Source organism: Aspergillus tanneri (genome assembly GCF_003426965.1).
Source record: "Aspergillus tanneri strain NIH1004 chromosome Unknown AapTan_2_pilon_pilon_pilon, whole genome shotgun sequence".
Taxonomy (NCBI): Eukaryota; Fungi; Ascomycota; class Eurotiomycetes; order Eurotiales; family Aspergillaceae; genus Aspergillus; species Aspergillus tanneri.
Window position 1 is genome coordinate 313,334 of NW_022984629.1, and position 22,151 is coordinate 335,484.

Here is a 22,151-nt window from a genome sequence, read left to right on the forward strand (position 1 = left end):
CAAAGTCGGCCCTACAAGAGGGCGCTGAAGCAGCTGCTAAGAAAACTCTCAAGTATCCCCAGAAAAAGTTGCTGTAGAGCTTTCTGTTGAAATATCGATGCCTGCAAACTTGGGGGTGAACAAGCAGATAAAAGAACACCATGCAGCAAGTTGAGAGTGACAAGGATCCAGCAGACACTGAATTCCGTATCCAGGCGTCTGAGAAACATTTGATGTTCACTTCACCTGTGTTCAGAAAGGCTCTTACTACTGCTTAGAAGGAAAATTTTACTCTTCTTGAGAAAGGATCAGGTAGGTTCACTACAACAGCTGGGACCTTAGGGCAATCTTGATTCTGCTTACGATATTTAATTGTCGATACCACAAGTTACCCCACGAAATAGCCCTCGAGCTGCTTGCTAAGGCTCTTGTTCTCATAGACTATTATAAGTGTGAATCCGCGGTGCGATTCTTCTCTCATATATGGGTCAACCATCTGAAAGAGAACTTTCCGACAGTATATAGTGGAGACCTAAACTGTGGCTATGGACATCATGGGTTTTCCAACTGCCTGCTAAGTTTAAACAACCTACATCAATTGCTATGTCCCAGGCCAAGAGTGAGATTAATGACTTTGCACTACCAATCCCAGAACGTAACTCCCAGCACAGTAGCAAATCATCTTATAGCTTCCTGTATGATAAAATACGGAAGAGTATAGACGGCCATGATTTGTTTACATATTCTTGGTTTATGTTTTGTTTGGTTATTAAAAGAAAGCTTTTAAAGACAGACTTGGGTTATCTCCTGCAAATAATTTCTTTCCTTGAGATATACCGGCTATCGTAGAGCTACTCCCAGTAACTAGTTAATAACATATGCACCAAACCGTAAACAAATCTAATCTATACCCCCATCTCCCAATACTATATGCAACTAAAACTTCACCCCCAATTTCCCCTTCGTCCTCACCAACCTAGCAGCAGTAACCACCGCCGTCCCCACCAACAAAAACACCCCCGCGAAGATCTTCACATTCGTAAAATTCCCACCTGCATTCTGCAGAATCGCCCCTGCAATCGGACTCGTCGTAAGACCACCCACCGACGCAAACAAGAACAGTAAGCCAGTCCGGTACCCGATTTCCGTGAGGGGCGAAATCTGCGCAATCAACGCGGGGGAGAGACTGATGTAGGCTCCGGACGCGAAACCAAAGGTAGTCGCGAATACGATGGTACCCGGGTTACTGGACGCTGGAACCCACAATGCTAATACCAACACGCCGACGACGAGACACATAGCAATGAACACGTTGAATCGTCCAATTTTATCCGATGCAAACCCGGCACTAAGACGACCAAAAAGACTCGCTGCATTCAACATGGGGAGGAGATACGCCGCCAAACTGGTAGACATGCCGTTGAGTTCTGCCTCGACGATGACGTAGTTGATGGGAATGAAGACACCATATGTCAGAAGCATGTATCCAATGAGCGTGAGGAGGAAGACGGGTTCGTGGAAGGGTTGCAGCAGATTGTTATTGTTCTTGGAGGTAGGGGATTTGGAGGTCCGAGGGATGCGCGACTTCACGGTGAGGATGGCGATGGCTAGCAGGAATAGGATCATGAATGCGGAGATGCGCATGCTCCAGGGAAACCCGACCTTTTGGACGAGTCGATCTAACATGATAGGGAAGATAACGCCGCCGACGCTGGAGCCGGTGGATAGCGTCGCGAAGGCGATGCCTCGACGACGGTCGAACCAGCCGCTGACGGAGTTGAGGGCTACGACCAGTCAGTCATCAATCATAGAAGAATGGATAGAAGAATGGTGCAATACCAGGCTGAAAAATAGCAGCAGCACCAATAGCACTACAAACACCCTGGGACAGCAAAATCTGGTAATACTGCGTAGAGATAGAAGCCATCATGAGTCCAAAGACGTGACAAAAGGTGCCCACCATGATGAGATATCTAGCCCCGAAGGCATCATAGAGTTTGCCAACAATAGGACCCATGGCGAACATGAAGAAGATCTGCAGCGAAGGGATCCAGGCGATGGTGCTGGACGAGTATTGCGATAGCATATGCGACTCGTAGTAACTCTGGAATATTCCGACGCTGTTAACCCAGCCAAAACTGCAAAATGAGGTACACCATGCTCCCATAACTACCATCCACGCTGTGAGGCCTCCATCGGGGGGGAGGTCCTTTTCTTCATTCACTTTATCACACTGTTCTTCGGTCATGATGATGCTCTGGATAGACTAGACTGACAGATACAGATAGAGAATAATAAAATTGACAGACATATTGGATTTATATGAGAAAGAGGATATAAAGATAGATCGGCTCGGCGCTCGGCCAGGACAAGCACCGAGGCCATTATTCATGAAATATCCACAATACAACAGTGATTACAGATCGAATCGAAATAATCCCAAATTCTCCGAAAAATCTACCCACTCGGACAAAGACGCATCCAAATTCGGAACCAACTCCAAGCCCTCTTCCTCAACCTCCCCCTCCACTCGCTTTGCCGTCTCCGACTCAGACGCCAACCCCTCCCTCCGATGACGGGCCTTCTCGCGCAGATATCGCAACACGTTCCAAATGGGCCCCGGGTCCGGCCGACCCGGATCGTTCTCGGTGAGATCGAAGACGCAATCGACAATAGACCAGGCACGCGCGACCTGGGGACCGGACGGCTGTGCACATAGTTGCCAGACAAGATACGTGAGACAGTGGAACTGGTTGTAGCTGGCAAAGAGCCAGCGGAAGCCGCGCAGGAGATCATCGGTGACGAGCTGGGCGCTGAGTTCCAGACAGGTGCATGCGGCCACGAGGGTCTGTTCCGCGGTAGAGGAGACGCATTCCTGCGGTTGATCGGCATGGAGAACTTGCTGGTGGACGAAGAACTCGAATTTAGCCAGCAGGGACCGCGAAGCCAGCCAATAGGCTTTCTGGATGGGGATGTGCACGTTGCAGTGTCGTAGGTACGTCTGTTCTACGTACACGTTGAGATCCTGCACTGTCTGTAGGCTCTGTGCTGTCTCAATTGGTTGGGCGGCTAGTCGCTGGAAGGCGATGCTGATCTCCGCTATCAGCAGGAAACCAGTCATCTCGGTCCATTTGGCACGCGTCGAGGGGAGAACCCGGATGTCGGCGCCGAGGTCGCAGTCGTCAACGTGTACGGGAAGATGCGTGTCGGCGCGACTGCCCAGTCCATGCACCGCTATCCCGTGGTCTTCGGCCGCACGGTAGTCCAGCACCAGGATCTGCCACCAGAGACGACGACGCAGCTCCGCCTCCAGCGGTGACAGGTTGAAATGCGAGCCGTCACGATGCAGTCCGATTGATAGTGCCGAGCGGATCAGCACGCCGTTAATGATCCATCCGGACCGACTGGTGCTGTGGGCGCGCAGACATGTCTAGCCCGTTAGCAGCGTCTTGAAGAGTTTAAGGTAAAAACTTACGATGTAGATCGCCAGCGCTTGCAGCGACAGAATGGAGGGCAGATCGAAGCACGCCGCATCGACCAGGGCGGTTTCAATCCGTCCCTGAAAGTCCAGCAGGGCCGAACGCTTGTCACGACCCAGGAGATTGGCCGCGTCGGTGGCCGACAGACTGGTGACGGCGGCAAAATAGATGGCAAATAGGAGCGCGCGACTGTCGTCAGTGCCGCCCTCGTTCATGGTGCAATACACCAGAGGTTCAACCGTCGGTAAATGCAGGATCTTGGCGACCGGATCGACATTGGCGCGATAGATCTGCCACAGCTGTGTGGCCTGCCAGCTTGAGAGGTCCAGCGTCGCCGATTCAGAGCTGCCATGTAGTCGCGACCGCGCTAGGAGACCCTCGGGACGGAAATCCCGGACGGAATTGGTGGCATTCGCATGGTCGCGGGTGCTGATGACCTGATGCAGACGACTGTCTTTCTTCAGGATGCGCGACAGAAAGGTCTCGTTGATGTAGCGGGTGGAGATACCGTCGGGGACCAGCAGCTCTTGGCGCCGACTGGGCGAGGGCGGCAGGTCGGGCAGGTAAGAGGTATCTCGCTTGGGATCAGAGGGAGAGGATGACGATGGACTGTTGGCCAGCACGGCCAGACTGCGTTCCAACTGGGCAACGCGGTCGGTGATGGTGGCTTTTTGCACTCGTCGGGGTCGGTCGGCGGAGGGATAACGACAGGAAACACCGAGACGAGAACAGGCAGCACATGGGAGAGTCTTGGAGCAGCGTACTTTGCGCTGATGGCACTGGAGACAGGAGCGTTCCATACTAGTCTGTATACTATAGGTATTAAGGTATTGGGGTATTTGGAGAGTATTACAGGGAATATGGTTGAAGACTTTGAAGACCCCGAGGTTATTCGGGTCGGCGATGCCAAGGACCGAGATGGTATTATGGAGCAACAATTGATATAGTATTATACGGAGTAACTGTGGGTGACCGGAAAGGACGGTTGTGCGTGGTCTTTGGATCAGAAACCGTGGCTTTACGCTGGGTGTTTCTGCCTTTGGCGTACTAAGCGGCCATATCTAAAGTTCGCTCAAGCTGTGGCCTATACATCCATAATCAACAATATACCTGGCGCGTACATCATGGGTCTAGGAGAAAGGATAAAAGGGCTGGTCTCTGCCTTCGTGGAGTATTTTATTTAAGATGCTTTTTATTACAAGTTGTTTTCAACTGTCAGAAGGCTTCCACTTTATACATACAAACCCGATTTTCTGTTCCAATGCCTCGCAACAAATTCTCCTCTACAAAACCTATCATCTTATGGCTGTTAACAAGGTGAAGTTTGCAACCGCTCGGTGTCGCCTGCAGCACAGCACCTTGAGAAAAATGATGGGATCAATGTCTGCACGCCCTGGAATGCTAGTTGAGCCTGCCGGGTATATAACGAGCAATGACGCGCTTAAATGGAAAGATCTCGAGCTCTATATGGTGAAACATCTAGAATATCCGACTTGCCAGACTCGTCCTCTGAAAGTCAAGCATAAGCTGAATAAGGGCAAGAGAAACAAGGTTGTTGCGTAAGTCTAGTCTGTGCTACTACTGAAGTCTTCTAACTAGTCGAAGGTCGGTCTTCACCTATACTGAACGAAATGATAACCTTGCCCTCTGCGTTATACAAGACATACTGGAACTTGCCATCCTCGACTATGCCTTTGCCAGTAAGCATATAAAGTGTTCCCGAGACATCTGGCATTATACCCATGTACCATATCATCGACTCAGCACCCCTATTCACTTCAAGGAGAGCATGAAAGTGATTCCAATATTCCGTCGCGCTGTGAATGACTCTGAGGGAAAGTGAGTCATTGATCCCACAAGAGCCTTACCATACCACAAAGTGCGGGACGACGAGATTGAAACTAGCCGGTCGGACGGTTCCAAGGACAAGGGATATTGGTATAAATACCGTAAAGGCGCCGCTTCAATTTCAGTAAGTACTCCCTAATGAACAACCACCTCTTCATGTATGCTTACGTAGATCGTGAAGGACATTTAGATGAGCCTTCCCCGAACATCATTATGGGCCATAGAAGAAGTAGTACGTTTGCATATTATGTCCATGTCCAAGATGATACCGAGTCCGCCTTTATGGGAACCCCAAGCAGAGATGATTTAATTAAGCTTGCGACAAATTCAAGTTTGACCCGGGATGCATTTGTGCCGCAAGGGTTAAGCAACGAGTGAAAGAACGGGATTGAGAACGACGCTGAGCTCAGTAAATTGAAGTGCAAGCGGGACAAGCTGCGGCCGAGTTGGTTGCACTATACCATCAGCTGCACAAAGCCCGAGGAACGGACTTGTATACTGAGTATCAAAAGGCGAAGAACAAGGTCAGATCAGAAAGGAAAAGGTTGCACGAAACCGCGATGAACAGCACAGAGACTTTTTCGACAATATTGGAAACAAAATAGTAATTAATGGAAACTACCATCGCAAGCCAATCGTGTTTGAACCAGACACATCGCATGTGATACCGGAGAGAAAAGCCCTCGCAGACCTTGAATTTAAGAATAGAGATGTGGACAAGGTCAGTGATGAGGAACCTCTTGAAGATCGTATCCGTTCCATTGAGATGCGCCTGGCTCTCCACCGCCTCGACGTACCAAAGCCACTGCAGAAGCGAATCCGGTTCGACGAAACCCAATTACAAAAAGCCTTGCGGGGACACCATTCCGTTGGAGAGCGAGAGTGGACTTCAATGCCCAGTATGCGTTGGTCACACTAATATTCATCCCAGAGCAAAAGAGTATACATATGCTCGCAAAGATACGCTACAGAAACACAATAAGACTCATCGACTGCGGCGAAAGTTTCCAGCGCGTTGCACGTGCGACCACCTCGGATGCTTGACAGTTCTGTATTCGCTTCCCCAATATGAGTTTCACCAGAATACAGTGCACAAGATCCTTCAGTGATCATATGGATGGCTCTCCAAGAAATTTGGAAACGTACCCAGTAAATCATTATGAGCTTGCAGCTTGGTGCTTCGAAACCCGGTATACACCGAATCAAAACCTTCTTGTGGACTCCATCTGGAATGCAAAAATTGATGTATATATTGGATTTGGTAGATTATTTTTTTTTCCTCTTTTTTTTTTTTTTTTTTAAGACGCTAATATCGAGTTCACCGGTTCAAATCAAAATATTATCTCACTATACTAGTTCATATCGCCACGGCTACATCATGAGTCCAGAGGGTTCTACCTGATGAAGCGAAGCCATGGTTTTCGAGTGATCTGGATTAGAGAATTTAATATATAAGCGTCTCTTCACTCCGAATCTACTGCACCATCTTGCTGCCCAACCAGGTTGACCATAATTATTTTCTACTGTGTCTTCTCATAATCCGCAATGAAGATAATACTAGTTGGTGCAGGTGTTTCCGGCCTCACTATATTTCCTCATCTCTCCAGTCATATCTCACAGGTAAGCCTGTTGCTGGTGTTGTAAACCGAGGCTCGTCCAAGAGAACATGATAGTCTCATGTACAGATTTAATTCTGTTTGGATTCCGAATGATTGGAAATCTATCTGAAATCCATCTTGTATATTAAAACCTCAAATTTTCATATGGGATTGACAATAATCAATCTTCCTCTGAACTACAACAGCACATAATATCCCTAACTAGCTAGGAAAAAACTGCAACTCAGGTTGTCGCATCGCCACTTTCTGTCAATGGTGTGTTGAAAATAGGTCTCTCCAAGTGCGACCAGCCAGCTCTTATTGGCAGGTGTTGAATCCATGTCTGGTCGTTCATTCGCCGGTACTTGAAAGCTCCATTCGTTGAAGCAATCCAGAAGGTCAGAATAAGCCGAATTAGTCTTGAAAATTTCAGCAGGAGAATGAAAACTGCTGTCTTCAAGCAACAAGCATCGTCGATAGCAGTCAGGTTTGATTCTCTCCTAATATGGGCGATGTGTCCTGGGTGGTCGGATTCACGATCTCGCTCAACTAAACAATGGCTTAACCGATATGCAGCCCGAAAGGTTTCACCAAGACAATCAATTATACTGAGCTCTTGAAATTCTTTCTCATCCAAAGGCCGCTTTAAGAGTAGTTGTGCAGTTTCGGCAACAATAGAACCATGGTTGTGAAACACTGATCATCTATGAAAGTTCCGGTTCGTAATTTACTAAGGCGTATGATGATGATATTGCAATGGGCTGACTCATTGTACCAGGTGTGATGTTTGCTCGACATGAAGCCATACGCTCAGCAATAATCTCGAAGATGCATGCTGAAAAAATAAAGAATGTAGACTTGATTGTTACACCTTCAGGTGAATCAGTCCATGAGGTTTCAACAGAGGGTAGGAAATTGAAGGTCAACCTGTTACATTCTGCTTATGGCAAGCACACCATCACTGAGCTTGCGAACAGCTTGGGGACACTTTCTAGATCCGGAATGTTATCCACAGTGGATCTTTCGGAAGAAAAGGTCGAGCAGGTCCTTCACCAAAAGGCCGGACACTCACCGGATTTCCTGGTTGTTTGGGGGAAGCGATTGACCTTAAAAGGATACCCACCTTGGCAGCTCCATCTCCCCGAAATTTAGTAAGGTCTCCGTTAATTGGTCAATGCAACAGTTTAAACCGACTCTGATAGCTTGTTCTCTAGCCCAGGTGGCTTTCGAAATAGCTTTTTTCTCGACGCGCTCAACCGCTATGCGCACGCTAACCTTCGAAAGGGACTCTGAAAATCCCATTTGTCGTTGTACAGGTGATGAAGGCTGTCGGGAAACAACGAGAGGCCATAGTCCGTAGATGCGGTCTGTTTTTAGTTCTATATTAATCGAATGCGTATCCTTTTATCTCGTTAAGCTTGTAGATTTCAATTCGTAGTTCTCCATAATATACAGAATCGTCCAAATCACCACGGCCGTCGTATACTTCCCAATACACTGACCATGTACGAACCCAAACCGCCAGAACTGATATCGCCATCTCCGTGGCCGATCGACCCAGGACCTTTTCAGGACGATATGCATCAGGATCAGGCGCCCAGTGTCAGGGGCTGAACCCCGTAGAACCTATATAATAGGCTATGTACAAAAGGAATCGCTAAAGGTAACAAATAGGATGCTAGAACATCAGGCTATCCCTCTGTTCTGGTCTGCATTGTCTTAGCATCAGTACGTATTTGTCAGGTAAAACAGATATACCATATTATATGCAAACTGAAACAGCGCTACTTTTTGTGGTATAGTGGTATTCTGACGGCATTGAAATATTGCTGCAAGTAACCCGAAGTCTTTATGGGAGATGTTGCAATTTAATTTAGACATCATAGGTGTGTACAGTAACAGCATGGGCCAAGAATTGACTTCGGTGAGCTTAGGGACATCCTGGCAGACTGCTCAGGTACGACTGATCCCGTCGTGCTCAGGGCGAGATAAAAATCGGCGACATGGCAACGAAGAGAATAGTTTCGCTTGGAGGGAAATTTATGGGAGGGGGATTAGATGCCGAGCAGTAGGATAGACTGCTACAGATAATACAAACATCTTGGACAATCCAAGTTCTCCTTTTCAGGTGCTAATGATTATTCCAGTTTCTCACTTTCATCATTATGTATATCGAAATACTTGGTATGTTCTTTAACTCTTGTCTAAGGATATATGGCATTTATAACCCATATATAACCCCCCCCTGGGCCTGCATAACAATATCAGAATTATATCTCTCATTTATATGCTATCATTAATAAGCGTTAGATATCGTTCACTGCCGCTACATGCAACAATCCGAACCATAAACATCGTACCCTATCCCAAAAGATATTGGACTGGGGTCTGCCCAGATGTTCCTCTTGTCTTTGAATCCACCACATCCCCCCACCAACTCTCTGCGGCCCAGATTTCCTCCAGCAACGAGGGAACAGAGTGGAACATATGGTAGCGACTCCTTTGGCCCCACCAGCGACAATAACGTCGCACAACGCTCCGCATTTCCTCATCCCGAGTCTCACTTCCAGCCAGAAAAACGGGCAGAAGCAATTGTTTCTGCGTCATAGATGTGCGCCGACAGCATCGAACGTGATCCAGAGTCGATCGAATTAGACGTCCCATAGTTTTCGGTTGAGATACTCCACGGTCCCATTTAAAAACACGTTCAATATATAGGAGAAGAGCGTGCCGCCAGGCCTCGATGCAATGGTATCGATCTTTTCGAGCATGGAGAGTGTCTTCGTCTGTACCTGCCGTATGGTTCAATTCAAAATCTGTAGCGAAGTAGCTGCATGATGAAGGGTTCTTCCAGCTACAGATCTGTGCTTCGATGTGTAATACCGGGGTCAAGTCGAAAGCAAGCCATGTCATAGAGGAAGCAAGCTCTTTTTGCTGTGCCAGCTCCGCTAGGGAGGATATATGTACCACAAGCTCAGTGGGACATCCTGAGAGCTGGTAAAAGGACCATTGGTCATCTGTCTCATGACTCCGGAGGTGGTCAAGGTAGGGTCGGGGAAGTATAGGACCCTGTCGAGAAACCAAGGCAAGTGTTGCATCCCACCTATGGGTTTATTAGCATGCTCGTGAATCTGTTAAATCCATGGATCTATGTAAAATGCCTACCATATCATCATGGCAACTTGAGACCGAGAACGCTGGCTGGTAAGGGCTGGAGGGCCGCCACATTCATCGAGAATAAAATGGGCTCGTGATATATGGGATGCCCAGCGTCCAGAGGCAGACAGAGTGCACTGAGAGTCGGTTAGTATATAGCCATGAATTCAATCAGGGCGACATACATCTAACGTAAATAGAATAAGTATAGGGTCCAGCAGCGCTAATCCCTTCGTCGCTAGTTGAGTATTTTGGCACGCTTGGTCCAGGAGCTTAGACGATTCACTGTGATGCTCTTGTGTTTCGGTTAACCAAGATCCACTAAGGAGATTGAGATGTCGACAACATAATGCCAGAATAGAATGAAATAGCAACTTTGATCCTTGCGATATCGATAGCCCACATCGAAACGGATTCGACTCAGAATCATACGTAATGGGAAGTATGCAAAATTCGCTATCATCTGTATTCTGTGAATACCTTGACTTTCTTCCCATATCGGATAGTCCTACACATTTTGAACAATGTCTCGTGTTGACTCCCAACCAAGGCGTTGGGTGCAGGAAGCCTACTCAAGTCCATACCAGATGCCGAGCCCACCCGTCCTTCAGCAAAGGAGGCACGTTGATCTCCAGTCTGGAAGCCATTTGTGAGGCTGATAGCACCACCCAGTCCATTTTCCAAACTCTGCTCCGGTGTGTCCATTGAGGAAATCATGGGAGTATCGGGAAGTAACAAAGACGACAAGGCATCTTCGCCCAGAGAGAAATCTATAGTATCAAATAGATATGGTCCTATATCACCTTAGAATCAACATCAACAGTAGAACTCCAGGACACAGACCATAATTATCAAATAGCTGCGTTGTTTGCTGCGGAGCTACCTCTCTTATGTCATAGGCAATGTCATCGGCTCTCCCGCTCCTCGAACTTGGAATTATCTGCGTTATTGCTTGTCCTCTGGTAGTATCGATATCAGCAGATGGCAGCCGCCGCAAGCGGCGTTTCCTGCCTCTCCCGTTCAGTACAAATTGAAAATGTTGTGGAACGGAAATTCTCAGCTTGTTAATGGCATTTGAATTCCTAGATACCACCTCATCTTCCTCCTGTGATCGAACATTTTTCCGTAATGGATGACCAAGCCAAGTCCGACTGTCATCCCATGAAAGAGGAGTTGCGAATCCACCACAGCGAACCCCATGTTCTAAGCACATGGCACACTGTGGACGCTGACGATCGCATGCTCGGTTTGCAGATAGACAGGTGTGACAGTCTGTCCGGGCAAATGCCAATGAATTGGTTCTCTTCGCGGTCTTTGAAGCGCCGGGGGAACGAACCATAATTAACCTTATTAAGCTGATTTTAATAGGAGGGTATTAAGGGAGAAGTAAGCTCCAGATTGCTACAAGAGGCAACATTCAGATCAGGAAAATGTCAAGACCCGTAGCGGGGGACAAAGACAAAGAAAGAGGTGCCTTTCCTAAATCAAATAATTTCGGGGCTTCGGTTCCTTCACTCGTTTCTTAACTTACCAAGCTAGTAAGCTCGATGGCTTATACACCCGCAGCCTGTGACTAGGACGATAGTTGTGGGCTGAACAATAGTATATATTGTACATACATACTTTGGGATACCCTAGCGCCTTGTGGTGCGCGAATTGAGCTATCTAAATGACTGGTTCATCATCACTAATGACAGGTAATAGAAATAGTCGAACTCTCTTTTAAACCTATCTATCCTGTTTCTATATCAACGTGCGTCATATATGATATCATCACATTCTACACCAAGTCTATTGAAATCTCCATACCACAAAGCAGCCATTTATCAGCTACTCTGCTCTATCTTCACGAACCAAATTCCGGTAAGGATTGTTAGGATTCTGCTCCTCCTCCTCAGGGGACGGAATGGTTTTCTTAACCCGACAAGGACTGCCAACGGCCACGGAATAGGGCGGAATGTCTTTGGTAACTATCGATCCAGCTGCGATCGTCGTACCCTTTCCAATGGTCACTCCGGGGAGAATAATAACATTCCCCCCGATCCAGCAATCATCCTCAATTAGAACTGGATGGCCAAACTCAACGAATTTCCGTCGCGACAAGACACTGACGTCATGACCCGCAGTGAAAACGCTGACGTTCGGGCCGAATTGCACTCGATCACCGATGATGATTAAACTGGTGTCTAGGGCGGTGAAGCTAGAAATGTCAGAATGCAATCAGATAACTTGTCCATACCGTGTGGGACGCTAACTTGAAGTTGATGAAGCAGTCTTCGCCGATCCGGATGTTACATCCGTAGTCCGGCAGAAAGGGTGGCTCCACGAACGTGCCCGATCCCACCTGTCCGACAACATGTTTAAGCATCCCCAGACGAACGTCGTGGATCTTATCGTATGGAACGGTCTTGGTGTCAAGGTTGTTGTAGTCCTGGGTTACCCCACGAGCGCGGTGGCGTGCTTCCAAGAGTCGAGGGAAATTGGGATTGTACCTGAAATGTCAGGTTCCTTCCAATAGCCGTTACATACAGTCTTAATGCCTATCACTTACATCATCCCTGAGATCATTCGCTCGTACTCTTCACACATGGGAACATGGTTCAGACCCCGCGCGATGTCAATGATCTCGGGGCGCTTGGCGGTCGCCGCTGTAGACATGGCGCTGGAAAGGGGAAGCTCTGGAAATGAGAGTACAATGAAGAGGCCTATGTGTTTCCAGGAACAAACAATCAAGCAGATACATTAAAAGGTGAAAAATGATGCTGGATGTTGACCGGTTGATACACGACAGCACGGCTTTCGCCGGTTCCGTATTGGTGGGGCTGCCGCCTGCCTCTTTTGGGCATAAAATGCAGTGGCCGATGCGGTCAGGGAATTCACCAGCAGACTTCAATTAAGCAGCATCTCGCTGTCTACTTATCTTTCCTTTCCCATCTTCTTTTCTCCTTCGGATAAAATGACAATTGAAAGGTGGAAAATAGACCGTGGACGGAATCCTCCTGACTCATCAACGAGTAGCTCCTTGACATTTCTCTGTCGACCAGAGTGGATCAATATTACTCATTATTCAGCTTCCTCTCGGTCCGACTTTGTTCCTTTGTTTTCACCTTTTTTATTCAGTCCTCCATTAGATAGAGACGTTATAAAAGGCAACGACATTGCTATGCAACAAATGGTTCTCTTAAGGAATGAACTTCATCGACATGGCAAGTGCCAGAAGAAGAAGAAGAAGTGCATAGACAGTTTATTTAAGATAAAGGCAGTCTAACTAATAATAAGGCATTCTAGATAATTAGGTGTCAAATAATATGGCCTTTGGTGGACCAGAATCATGTGACTAGATAGGGTAAACCTCCGCGGAGCACACAACGAAAACAACAGAGGAATCAACATAATCAAGAAGAGCCCAACCAGCTCAATTCATTCAAATAAGACCTTTTTACCAATCGTACTCTATTTCCTCTTCGGGATTAGCCGTATATCTGACATTAGGTAAAGGAGGCAGTAGAGATTCGGGCTGAAGCCCGGGCGGGTGACCCGGGCGGCGAAGGCCCGCGACATGCAGCAATTGCAATATTCAGGGCCATAATCGATTAAAATATCCTAGTAGATAGTTCTACACTCATTTTTTAATAATATATTTCAGTTGTATGGAGATACATAAATGACTTCAATTAGTATCTAATTTTTTAGGGGATGGGGGAACTGTTGTCCCCGTTGTCCCCGTTGGCCCCATTGGCCCCATTTGCCTTTGGAAACCCACATCACGTGATTTACTTCCTATTTGTTTACACGTCCTTTCCTTCCTTTCAGTTTTAGCGGTGCGGAGTATCTGACGATCAATTCAGCCCCTGAATCCTTTACTTAGTTGAGCACTTTAGATCAAGAGTTGAACACCTCAATGAGAGGTAACCGCTTAGTAGGCTCAGTTGGTTGAGATACTGCGACTTCTGGTGTTTCCACTGAATGACATCTACTTCCTAATTAGGCTAGTTGGCCTGTAGCTGATAGAATATGTGAACCATAAAATTACGCGTATTCGCAAGTATCGATCCTTCATTGAATTAGGTCTCTGATTCAACAAAACTACCAAAACATCTCGCATTTATAAAGGCGAGGTAAACAAATGAAGAATGCAAACTAACTAATGTAGGAAATATACGCGATCCGATGATGTTGCATCATCAACAACATTTGACTAAGAAAGGTGCTGAATAATCAATATTACCATAATTGTCGACAGAATAGCTCCCTGCGCATCACTTCCCCTGAATTCCACAACATTCATAAACAGGATTCCAATGTTGAGTGGAATGTGACATCAGAGCCATATTGGGCAGGACAGTGGTAGTTGCCCTGACTAAAACGCAGAACTGGTCGAATCCGGTTCAGTAGTCTGTCATCGCCAAAGCGATGCTTAGGCAGCCATTGCACAGAGACTACCGATACGGTGTAGATACAAATAGTCTACACCGCAGTTCAGCTGCGCACTTGATCTCCCAGCTCGGGTGATCTGTCATGCTAAGATTGATCAGCGAATTGACTGCTATAGGTACGGAATGAGGGCCTGGTCGCATACACCTAGTCATACCATCACGTAATGTAAATCCATTCCCGGAGCTACCGAACTGCTGAGCTTAAATCACCAGGACTACTCGTTGGCATGTAGGTCTCACTTAATTGACCAGCCATCCAACGAGCCCTCTGTGTGTGTGTGCTCATTTCACAAACAGGAGAAAGTTGATCTACCGTCATGGGCGACCTTGGTGCTGCCTCAGAGCCGTGGATGCCTCCCCTGGCACCTCGGACGTTACCACTAGGGAAAGCCAATATCTACCCTTCTGATGAATTGCATGTAGGTAGCCCCATTGTCGGCTACAGAAAATTAACTGTGTGAACTGGTAATAATCTTATTTAGGCCGTCAGCGTGTCTCTACCAACCTGGTCCTCAGTCATTGGACTATCGCGGAAAGAGTACTGGGTATTGGAGAAACTAGAATGGAGTTACCCACGGTAGAGTAGCTGGATATTATGGAGGAATACTGTAGCTAATTCCCTTCAGATTCTATTTAAACAAACCTGTTCGGGATGTCTCAGATGCCGTTTTGCGACGACTTCAAATTACTGATAAAACCATCTCGTGCATGGTCTTCCGCTCTGCCTATGCTGCTCGGTGCTGTGCCGCAGGTCTTCATACGGCTTCTTCGGAAAACCAGTCTAGTATCATAAAGATCGTCCGATTTTTTATGCCCTTAGAGTCGAACTGGGGAGACTCAGCGACTCATTGGGCCAATTTCGCGGCAGTGCTATTCCCCCTCGACTTGAAGAAGCAGGCCATGGCTTTTTGGCGCGATACAGGCTCCGGACTGTCCACTCGACATGCCAGTTACTGCCTAGAAGAGTTGGACTATCTTGACTCCGACTCCTCGGAGCCGAAGTTTCGGACCCCCGCGCCCCAAAAGAGGAGCCGTCACCTAAGCCAGCAGTCTCTTATGTTGACGCAGTCGGCAGATGATAGCATGGACGAGGTGAAGTCTCTTCTCGCGAAACTGGCTACTTCTGAGCAAGCAGGGCAGCCATCCGTGGATGTTAAGGACGTTTTCCTGTACCCCAACGGAATGAACGCCATTTATGCCCTTTCTGAAGGTCTGGCCTCATTCGCAGCAGACTCCAAAGTCGCTGCATACGGGTATGATGACTCTGGAAACTAACCCCATCGCAGATACATCTAATATTTGCTCTTCTAGGTGGCTATATCCAGAGACAGTTAATGTTCTCAGACAAAGTCCGTGGGGAAAAGTCCTCTCCTACAAGAACGGCACCGAAGAGGAGCTGGATCAGTTAGAAAGTATGCTCAAATCTGGGCAACAGATTCTGGCTCTCTTTTGTGAACTCCCCAGTAACATCAAACTGTCATCGCCCAACCTGCACCGCATACGTGCCCTAGCCGATAAATACGGCTTTATTGTAGCTTGCGACGACACCGTGGCCGGCTATGCTAATATTGACGCCATCCCTTATGTGGATGTAATGATGTCCAGCCTGACAAAGACATTTAGTGGCTTTTCGAATGTCACTGGAGGAAGGTGGGGTTAAACACCGCATCCAGTCGTGAATCGCAAAGTCTAACTCTTTCAAGCCTGGTGATCAACCCTGGTTCGCGCTATCGCCGTACAATTCGTACTATCTTATCATCCAGATACGAGAATACATATTTCTCTCTCGATGTAGAAGCCCTGCAAAAAAACTGCCAGAGTATGTCCTGGCGTGTGAAGCAGTGCAACCAAAACACTCTCCCTCTGGTCGATCTACTTCAATCTCATCCGTCAATCTCCCAGGTTAATCATCCATCTATTGGAGAAACAGCGCATCTGTACAGGTCATTTATGCGGAAAGATGGCGGGTACGGGAATGTCCTGAGCATCATCTTCCGTGATCCACGCAGCGCGGAGCATTTCTACAACGTTCTTGAAGTGTGCAAAGGCTCCAGCTTCGGAACCAATTTCACACTGGCGATTCCTTACGTCCAGCTTGCCAACTACTGGGATCGCGAAAAGGTTCCAAAGTATGGCGTTCCGCAGCATATCATTCGGCTCAGCGTGGGGCTTGAAAATGTCGAGGATATTACCAATGCTGTGGCGACCGCCCTCAAAGAAGTTGAGATATTTGAGTCTGGAGACACTTGTAAGGGGGGTGCTTAATTGTGTGATTGCTGGCATTACAGATTTTGGTGGACTGGAAAGTCCGCTCTTTGATTTAGGAATAAGCAATAAGTGCACTTCAATCATTGGTGGATGGTGGAAAATACATTTTACACAAGTAATAGTGTTTTAGTGAGCTCGGATCTGGCTGGTCACTTGATTCGTTACCAACTTCGAATCTAGTAATTAGCCTCTGCCAAGTTTGTATTGCCTCAGCTAGGATGAGATGATTCCGGCCAAAGTGACCAGTCATTCTGCATATTCCGCTTAGCTAAATCAGAGCAATGTACTATTTAAACTAGTGGAAAGTAAACTTTGATGGCTTCAAGATGAACATGCAGACCGAACACGTTGCATTGTAAGGTGTCGACGTAGCATACAGAGGGCATGACTAGACCCACACTAAACGTATGCGGCCACAGCTGAGTGTGCAGAATCGGCTTATCGAGATGGATACCCCTCCCGGTTGGATATTCTGTTCTCACCGTTGCTATCGACACTACCTACACGCAACCCATAAGTCGGCATGACAAAGTAATCGATGAATATCAGGCCTCCGAAGACGGCGCCCGGGTCTGCGGTGGACTTCGGCGTGAAGATTGACAATATGGACTTAGAGAACATTACGAGTACGGAGGGGCAGTTGAGAGGAAGAAGGCTACTCACCATTCGCAGATGACGAGTTTGCCGCTATCCGCGATACCCTTTACCATCAACATATTGTGTTGTTCAAGAATCAGCAGAGCCTTTCGCCTCGGACGCAGTACGAATTCACTAAGCGCTTTAAACCGTACGGCCATGGGAGAAAAATAATTTTACAGTCACTGCGTCATCTGAAGGCAGTACTGGACCAGCCTCAGGCCATGGTGAAAGAGAATGGCTTTCTTAAGTCCTACCAAGGCCTCGAGAACATAACATTGCGACACCCCAATCACCGCAGGGTCCATCGCGATGCATCGAGCGTGTGTCTCCCGAGGATAAGGAGTTTGTTAAAATAAGCAAGGTTGAATATGCACCATATCCGTATGATTTTCCAGCCCCCTAACATCTCCAACCTAACACCCCGCCAACACGCTATGCGCAGATATATCTGGATGTCAAGAACCCGAGCCTTCACTGGAGCGGGTCTATACACCGAAGGTCGTGAAATTCCCGAGTCTGACCTGCCTTCCGTCGCCCCATCTAAAATCCAGATCCTCGCTATGGCTTGGAAAAACCGCGTGAGAGGAAAGCTCTCTCTCCAAATCCATCCATCTTGCGTGTGCAAGATCCATCTCGCCGACGGCAGTGTGATCGATGGCCTTGCACGCGTTCGTGGTATTATCTATAGATTGCAGCGTCCCACTATTAGTTCGCATGATGTCTATGCCCATGACTGGTCTGAAGGGAATATGATACTATTCAATAACCATAGAGTCCTTCATAGCATCGGAGGTACTCCGTACTTTACGACCTAATGAGCTCAGCGTGTTTCGACAGTGTAATCTGGCGGCATCAGAGCCTCCGATAGGACCGTAATGTTTCATGCATGGTGGTGCCAGCCAGCAATACAGGCTGCCGCATCTGATCCAATAGGCTTGCGCGCTACGAACTGTATTAAAACAGTTGTTATGGACGGTTACAGCCCCACATTTCCTATCCGAAATCCACTGCAATATTCTCTTTCGAAATTGCATGTGGTGTACAAAATTAATATATTGAGACACTCATTTAACGATGTGATGGTGAGCAGGCGGCTGAAAATAGCTACTTAGGCGGCTGTTTTACGAGCCTTGCCAACTACCATCCATATCGGCATCAGTTAAATGCCCACGGCCACTGGCTTCTCTCTATGGGGGACAATGGTGGTTGTTGACGCTAATTAGTTTAAGTTCTTGCTCATGCGTAACTTTGCCTACTAATAGTTGTAGATGTTATTGCTCGATTCTATTCCGTAAACAGTACCGCGGAAATCAGTCCTATATCTGCCCCGTGGCTTTCGAGCAGGGCTGAGATATCCCTGTCTCTGAATTATTTTCTATATTAAGAGGTGATAACTACTGCTGAGCCTCAGCCTGGGGGCTAAATTTTCTTACTCATAATCAGCCTTACTTTCAGCTCTCACTCATCCCCAAAGTGTAAAACAATAATGCCTCAGGAGAAAGATAAAACATTTATCCAGTTCCGATTTAAGAGACCACAGTATGCGATTGGATGCGACGTGATGCTTGTGTAACGGAGTATAGCATCCCGTGATCTCTAGAACAAGGTTAAGTTTGTTTCTGTATGCACAGTTGCAGAATTATCCCTTGCATCTTTCCCCCCAACAAACTCAGAGCATCGGTTGGTACGACATAGCGTTATCTGTGCTACAAAACTTGGAAAACTTGTGATTAGCGACAAAACTTTTCACACCCACAAGTTCGTAAACAACAGCAAATCATTTACGGCCTAAACATCCAGTGGCTTGGCCCAAATGCCCACAAGGTGGTGCTGTAATACTAGGCCCGGGCTCAGCTGCAGAACTAGCATCGCGCGCCCTTCCAGCGTCCAGTCATCGTCCCATGAGTAGAACGCCTTGCCCGGGTATCTGGCGATCTGCATACAAATCAGGCCCCCTAACAAAAATTTGCCCCAATTGTACTTACAGCCCACTCGCCCGCAAAGCGACACAAACTTATAATACCCGCTCTGCTGTAGATTCAAATTTCTTTTCCTGAGCATGCAACGAAACAAATAGAGTAGCTAGTCTTGTTGGCTTGCCACCATGCCTCACGCTTATCCTGGGCCTAATCCCTTCAACGATCATGAACCCGCGCCTATACCCTCAGGGCAGCCACGGCGACTGGTTCTCTGCTTCGATGGGACAGGGAATCAGTACCAGGGTACGGAGGGGGACACCAACATCGTCAAGATCTACGAGATGCTTGAGAGGCACATCCCAGGACAATATGCGTATTATCAGCGTACGTCGCCTCTTACTCTATATAATAAAAACATAGCTAACTTACAATCCAAATACAGCTGGAATCGGAACCCTGACATACGTCAAAGGCTCCTCCTCCCGCTCTGGCGGATTCAACAGCTGGGCCAGCATCAAAGCCCGCTTCAGGTCCCTCATCGACCAGGCCATAGGCACCTCCTTTATTGACCACGTTATAGCCGGATACAAGTTCATCATGCGCTACTATTCTACTGGAGACCATATATACATATTCGGCTTCAGCCGCGGCGCATACACAGCGCGCTTTCTCGCAGAAATGATCCACAACATTGGACTACTCTCGCGCGGAAACGAGGAAATGGTCCCCTTCGCTTGGGAAACATTCGGCCGCTACCAGAACTCGCGCGGAAATGTGCCCCAGACTAAAGAAGACTATGATCTAGCGCGGTACATGCAAAAGTTCAAGACGACGTTTTGCCGGCCCAACGTCGGCGTGCATTTCCTTGGGCTCTTCGACTGCGTGAACAGTGTGGGACAATTTGAGATTCCTTTCTTTCGTAGATCATACCGGTACATCGCCAGCCCGTCAGCGAAACACATCCGTCACGCTGTGTCGATCCACGAGCGTCGGCTAAAATTCAAACCCGCTCTCTTCCTCCTTAATCCACGTGATAGCTCTGGTGTCGATTTCAAAGAAGTCTGGTTCGCGGGGAACCACGGAGATGTTGGCGGTGGTTGGCCTCTCCATCCAGGCCAGAACCATCTACTCTCCGACATCTCGCTAAACTGGATGATCCAGGAAGTGTTGAATCTACCCGGTTCCGAAAGCAAACTCTCCTTCGCAACAACCAATGTCGAAAAGGTGGCTAGAAATGATAGCAAATCTCTGTGTAGGGATGAGCGTCCTGGAACAGATGGGTGGCATAGACAGCAGAAGACGAACAAACCGCATGACATGCTCCGGTTTAGACATGGGGCGAGTGGCATGTCTGTTATATTGTGGTGGATCTTAGGTTTGCTACCCTGTATGTATAATGTTTCGAAGTGTGTTCTAACTGCTGGTAGAAATCCTCCCAGTCGCTAGCCGTCTAGAGCTAGAAAATGGGAAATGGGTCCCCCGACGGCTCCCACCCAATATGGGTGCAGCCAGAGATATTCCGAATGGAGCACACATCCACCCAAGTGTGTACGAGATGCTGGAATCTGGCATCTTAAAGGATTTTCCCATTCCCAAGCAGGGAGGTGATAACCCAAATTTGCCTCCCTTTTTGGTGCCTCAGCATACTGATTAGGGCGCGTGACACTGAACTAGCGAGGAATAGTAGAGCGATGAGGGGTTTAAGGGGTTGTATATAATTTTAATGTCAACGATGAGCTATTTCAATATAGACAGTACCTCCATTTTTTTCTTCTACCATTTTCGCAATAAGCAGCCGATATTGGGTCTGCCAGGGTCTTGATGTTATTGCCAATCGTCTCGTCAAAGAACTCGCACTTCAGAAGGATCTTGTTGGAGATGCCGCGATGTCAGAAGAATTATCTCGCCTAACTCCGTTGCACTTTACCAGCTCCTCCGCCTGCGACATCTCATGTCATTAAAAACGAGTAGGGCGTTGTTGGTGAACACAGTGCCCTCACCGTTGTTACCTAGATCAACTTTAGACTGGAAATGGTATATGTCGAGAACCCCATGGAGTGTATGTTCCGGTTGGAAGAGCCGTGCAGATAGCAGGACCAAACTCACGAGCCCGTTGCCGATTAGGTGGTCATTAGCATTGCAAGACAAACCCTGCGTGGGTTAGATGGTTGTTGAAGTCATCCCATGCGGGAGGGAGGAAATATGCTCCGTGGATAATCAGGATAGCGGTCGGCTTTGATGTGATCTTTATCATCAGTTGAGTCGAGCGGGTGGCAAGTGAAAGCAGGGGAAGCTAGGCTAAATTGAAGATGGATGGATAGGTGGGTTGATCCAACAGAGACTGGAGAAGTGCAGAGAGCGCAGCAACCACTATCTCGACAGGAATATTTAAGACCATCCACCAGCTGCAGGCGCAAGTTGGGTGCCGATGTGGAAAATGCCCGGTCAGTCATATGATTCCGGTATACTGAATGATCAAACTCAAACTGTAAGAGACCATCGGCTCAGTTTGGTTGCACCGTATAAGGCACTTCCATATATTGGTGCATTATATTTCCGGGGCGAGTACAAACATATAACGATGTGAAAAACAGAATTCGATGGTTCAACCACAAGATTGTATTCGATAAATGGAAACTATTGTAACTGTAAACCGACTCGACTCTTAATGGCCTTAACAGGAACTCCTGTGATGAAAAATATTTCACTGAACCCGCCAAATTCGACACCGAACGTTAGCTACTATAGCAGATATAAGAAGACAAAGAGAAAAAGATACTGGCTTCCGTAGCTTTGCGCAGAGTGTGCTCCGAACAACGCTTGTTATTA

The 22,151-nt window shown here is 47.5% G+C and overlaps 8 protein-coding genes across 8 annotated transcripts; 4 read left to right on the forward strand and 4 right to left on the reverse strand.

The window, feature by feature from the left end:
- Positions 1-915: 915 nt before the first annotated feature.
- On the reverse strand, positions 916-2,227 carry ATNIH1004_000100 (MCT family MFS transporter; the record flags this gene model as incomplete). Its single annotated transcript, XM_033564826.1, has 2 exons — positions 916-1,763; positions 1,819-2,227. 2 exons carry the CDS (start codon positions 2,225-2,227, stop codon positions 916-918), a joined length of 1,257 nt encoding a protein of 418 aa, XP_033430583.1.
- Positions 2,228-2,395: 168 nt separating this feature from the next.
- Positions 2,396-4,258, reverse strand: ATNIH1004_000101 (uncharacterized protein; the record flags this gene model as incomplete). The annotated part of the gene is made up of 2 exons (XM_033564827.1): positions 2,396-3,409; positions 3,455-4,258. 2 exons carry the CDS (start codon positions 4,256-4,258, stop codon positions 2,396-2,398), a joined length of 1,818 nt encoding a protein of 605 aa, XP_033430584.1.
- Positions 4,259-4,826: 568 nt separating this feature from the next.
- On the forward strand, positions 4,827-6,350 carry ATNIH1004_000102 (uncharacterized protein; the record flags this gene model as incomplete). The annotated part of the gene is made up of 4 exons (XM_033564828.1): positions 4,827-5,017; positions 5,064-5,158; positions 5,819-6,205; positions 6,238-6,350. The coding sequence occupies 4 exons, from the start codon at positions 4,827-4,829 to the stop codon at positions 6,348-6,350; spliced, it is 786 nt and encodes a 261-aa protein (XP_033430585.1).
- A 2,915-nt stretch (positions 6,351-9,265) lies between these two features.
- Positions 9,266-10,765, reverse strand: ATNIH1004_000103 (uncharacterized protein; the record flags this gene model as incomplete). The annotated part of the gene is made up of 3 exons (XM_033564829.1): positions 9,266-10,007; positions 10,070-10,197; positions 10,541-10,765. 3 exons carry the CDS (start codon positions 10,763-10,765, stop codon positions 9,266-9,268), a joined length of 1,095 nt encoding a protein of 364 aa, XP_033430586.1.
- A 1,125-nt stretch (positions 10,766-11,890) lies between these two features.
- On the reverse strand, positions 11,891-12,718 carry ATNIH1004_000104 (sugar O-acetyltransferase; the record flags this gene model as incomplete). The annotated part of the gene is made up of 3 exons (XM_033564830.1): positions 11,891-12,260; positions 12,316-12,552; positions 12,612-12,718. The coding sequence occupies 3 exons, from the start codon at positions 12,716-12,718 to the stop codon at positions 11,891-11,893; spliced, it is 714 nt and encodes a 237-aa protein (XP_033430587.1).
- Positions 12,719-14,813: 2,095 nt separating this feature from the next.
- On the forward strand, positions 14,814-16,761 carry ATNIH1004_000105 (uncharacterized protein; the record flags this gene model as incomplete). Its single annotated transcript, XM_033564831.1, has 5 exons — positions 14,814-14,915; positions 14,979-15,073; positions 15,123-15,749; positions 15,808-16,146; positions 16,440-16,761. The coding sequence occupies 5 exons, from the start codon at positions 14,814-14,816 to the stop codon at positions 16,759-16,761; spliced, it is 1,485 nt and encodes a 494-aa protein (XP_033430588.1).
- A 541-nt stretch (positions 16,762-17,302) lies between these two features.
- On the forward strand, positions 17,303-18,218 carry ATNIH1004_000106 (uncharacterized protein; the record flags this gene model as incomplete). Its single annotated transcript, XM_033564832.1, has 3 exons — positions 17,303-17,390; positions 17,437-17,723; positions 17,799-18,218. 3 exons carry the CDS (start codon positions 17,303-17,305, stop codon positions 18,216-18,218), a joined length of 795 nt encoding a protein of 264 aa, XP_033430589.1.
- Positions 18,219-19,507: 1,289 nt separating this feature from the next.
- On the forward strand, positions 19,508-20,976 carry ATNIH1004_000107 (T6SS phospholipase effector Tle1-like catalytic domain-containing protein; the record flags this gene model as incomplete). The annotated part of the gene is made up of 3 exons (XM_033564833.1): positions 19,508-19,706; positions 19,765-20,697; positions 20,750-20,976. 3 exons carry the CDS (start codon positions 19,508-19,510, stop codon positions 20,974-20,976), a joined length of 1,359 nt encoding a protein of 452 aa, XP_033430590.1.
- Positions 20,977-22,151: the final 1,175 nt, after the last annotated feature.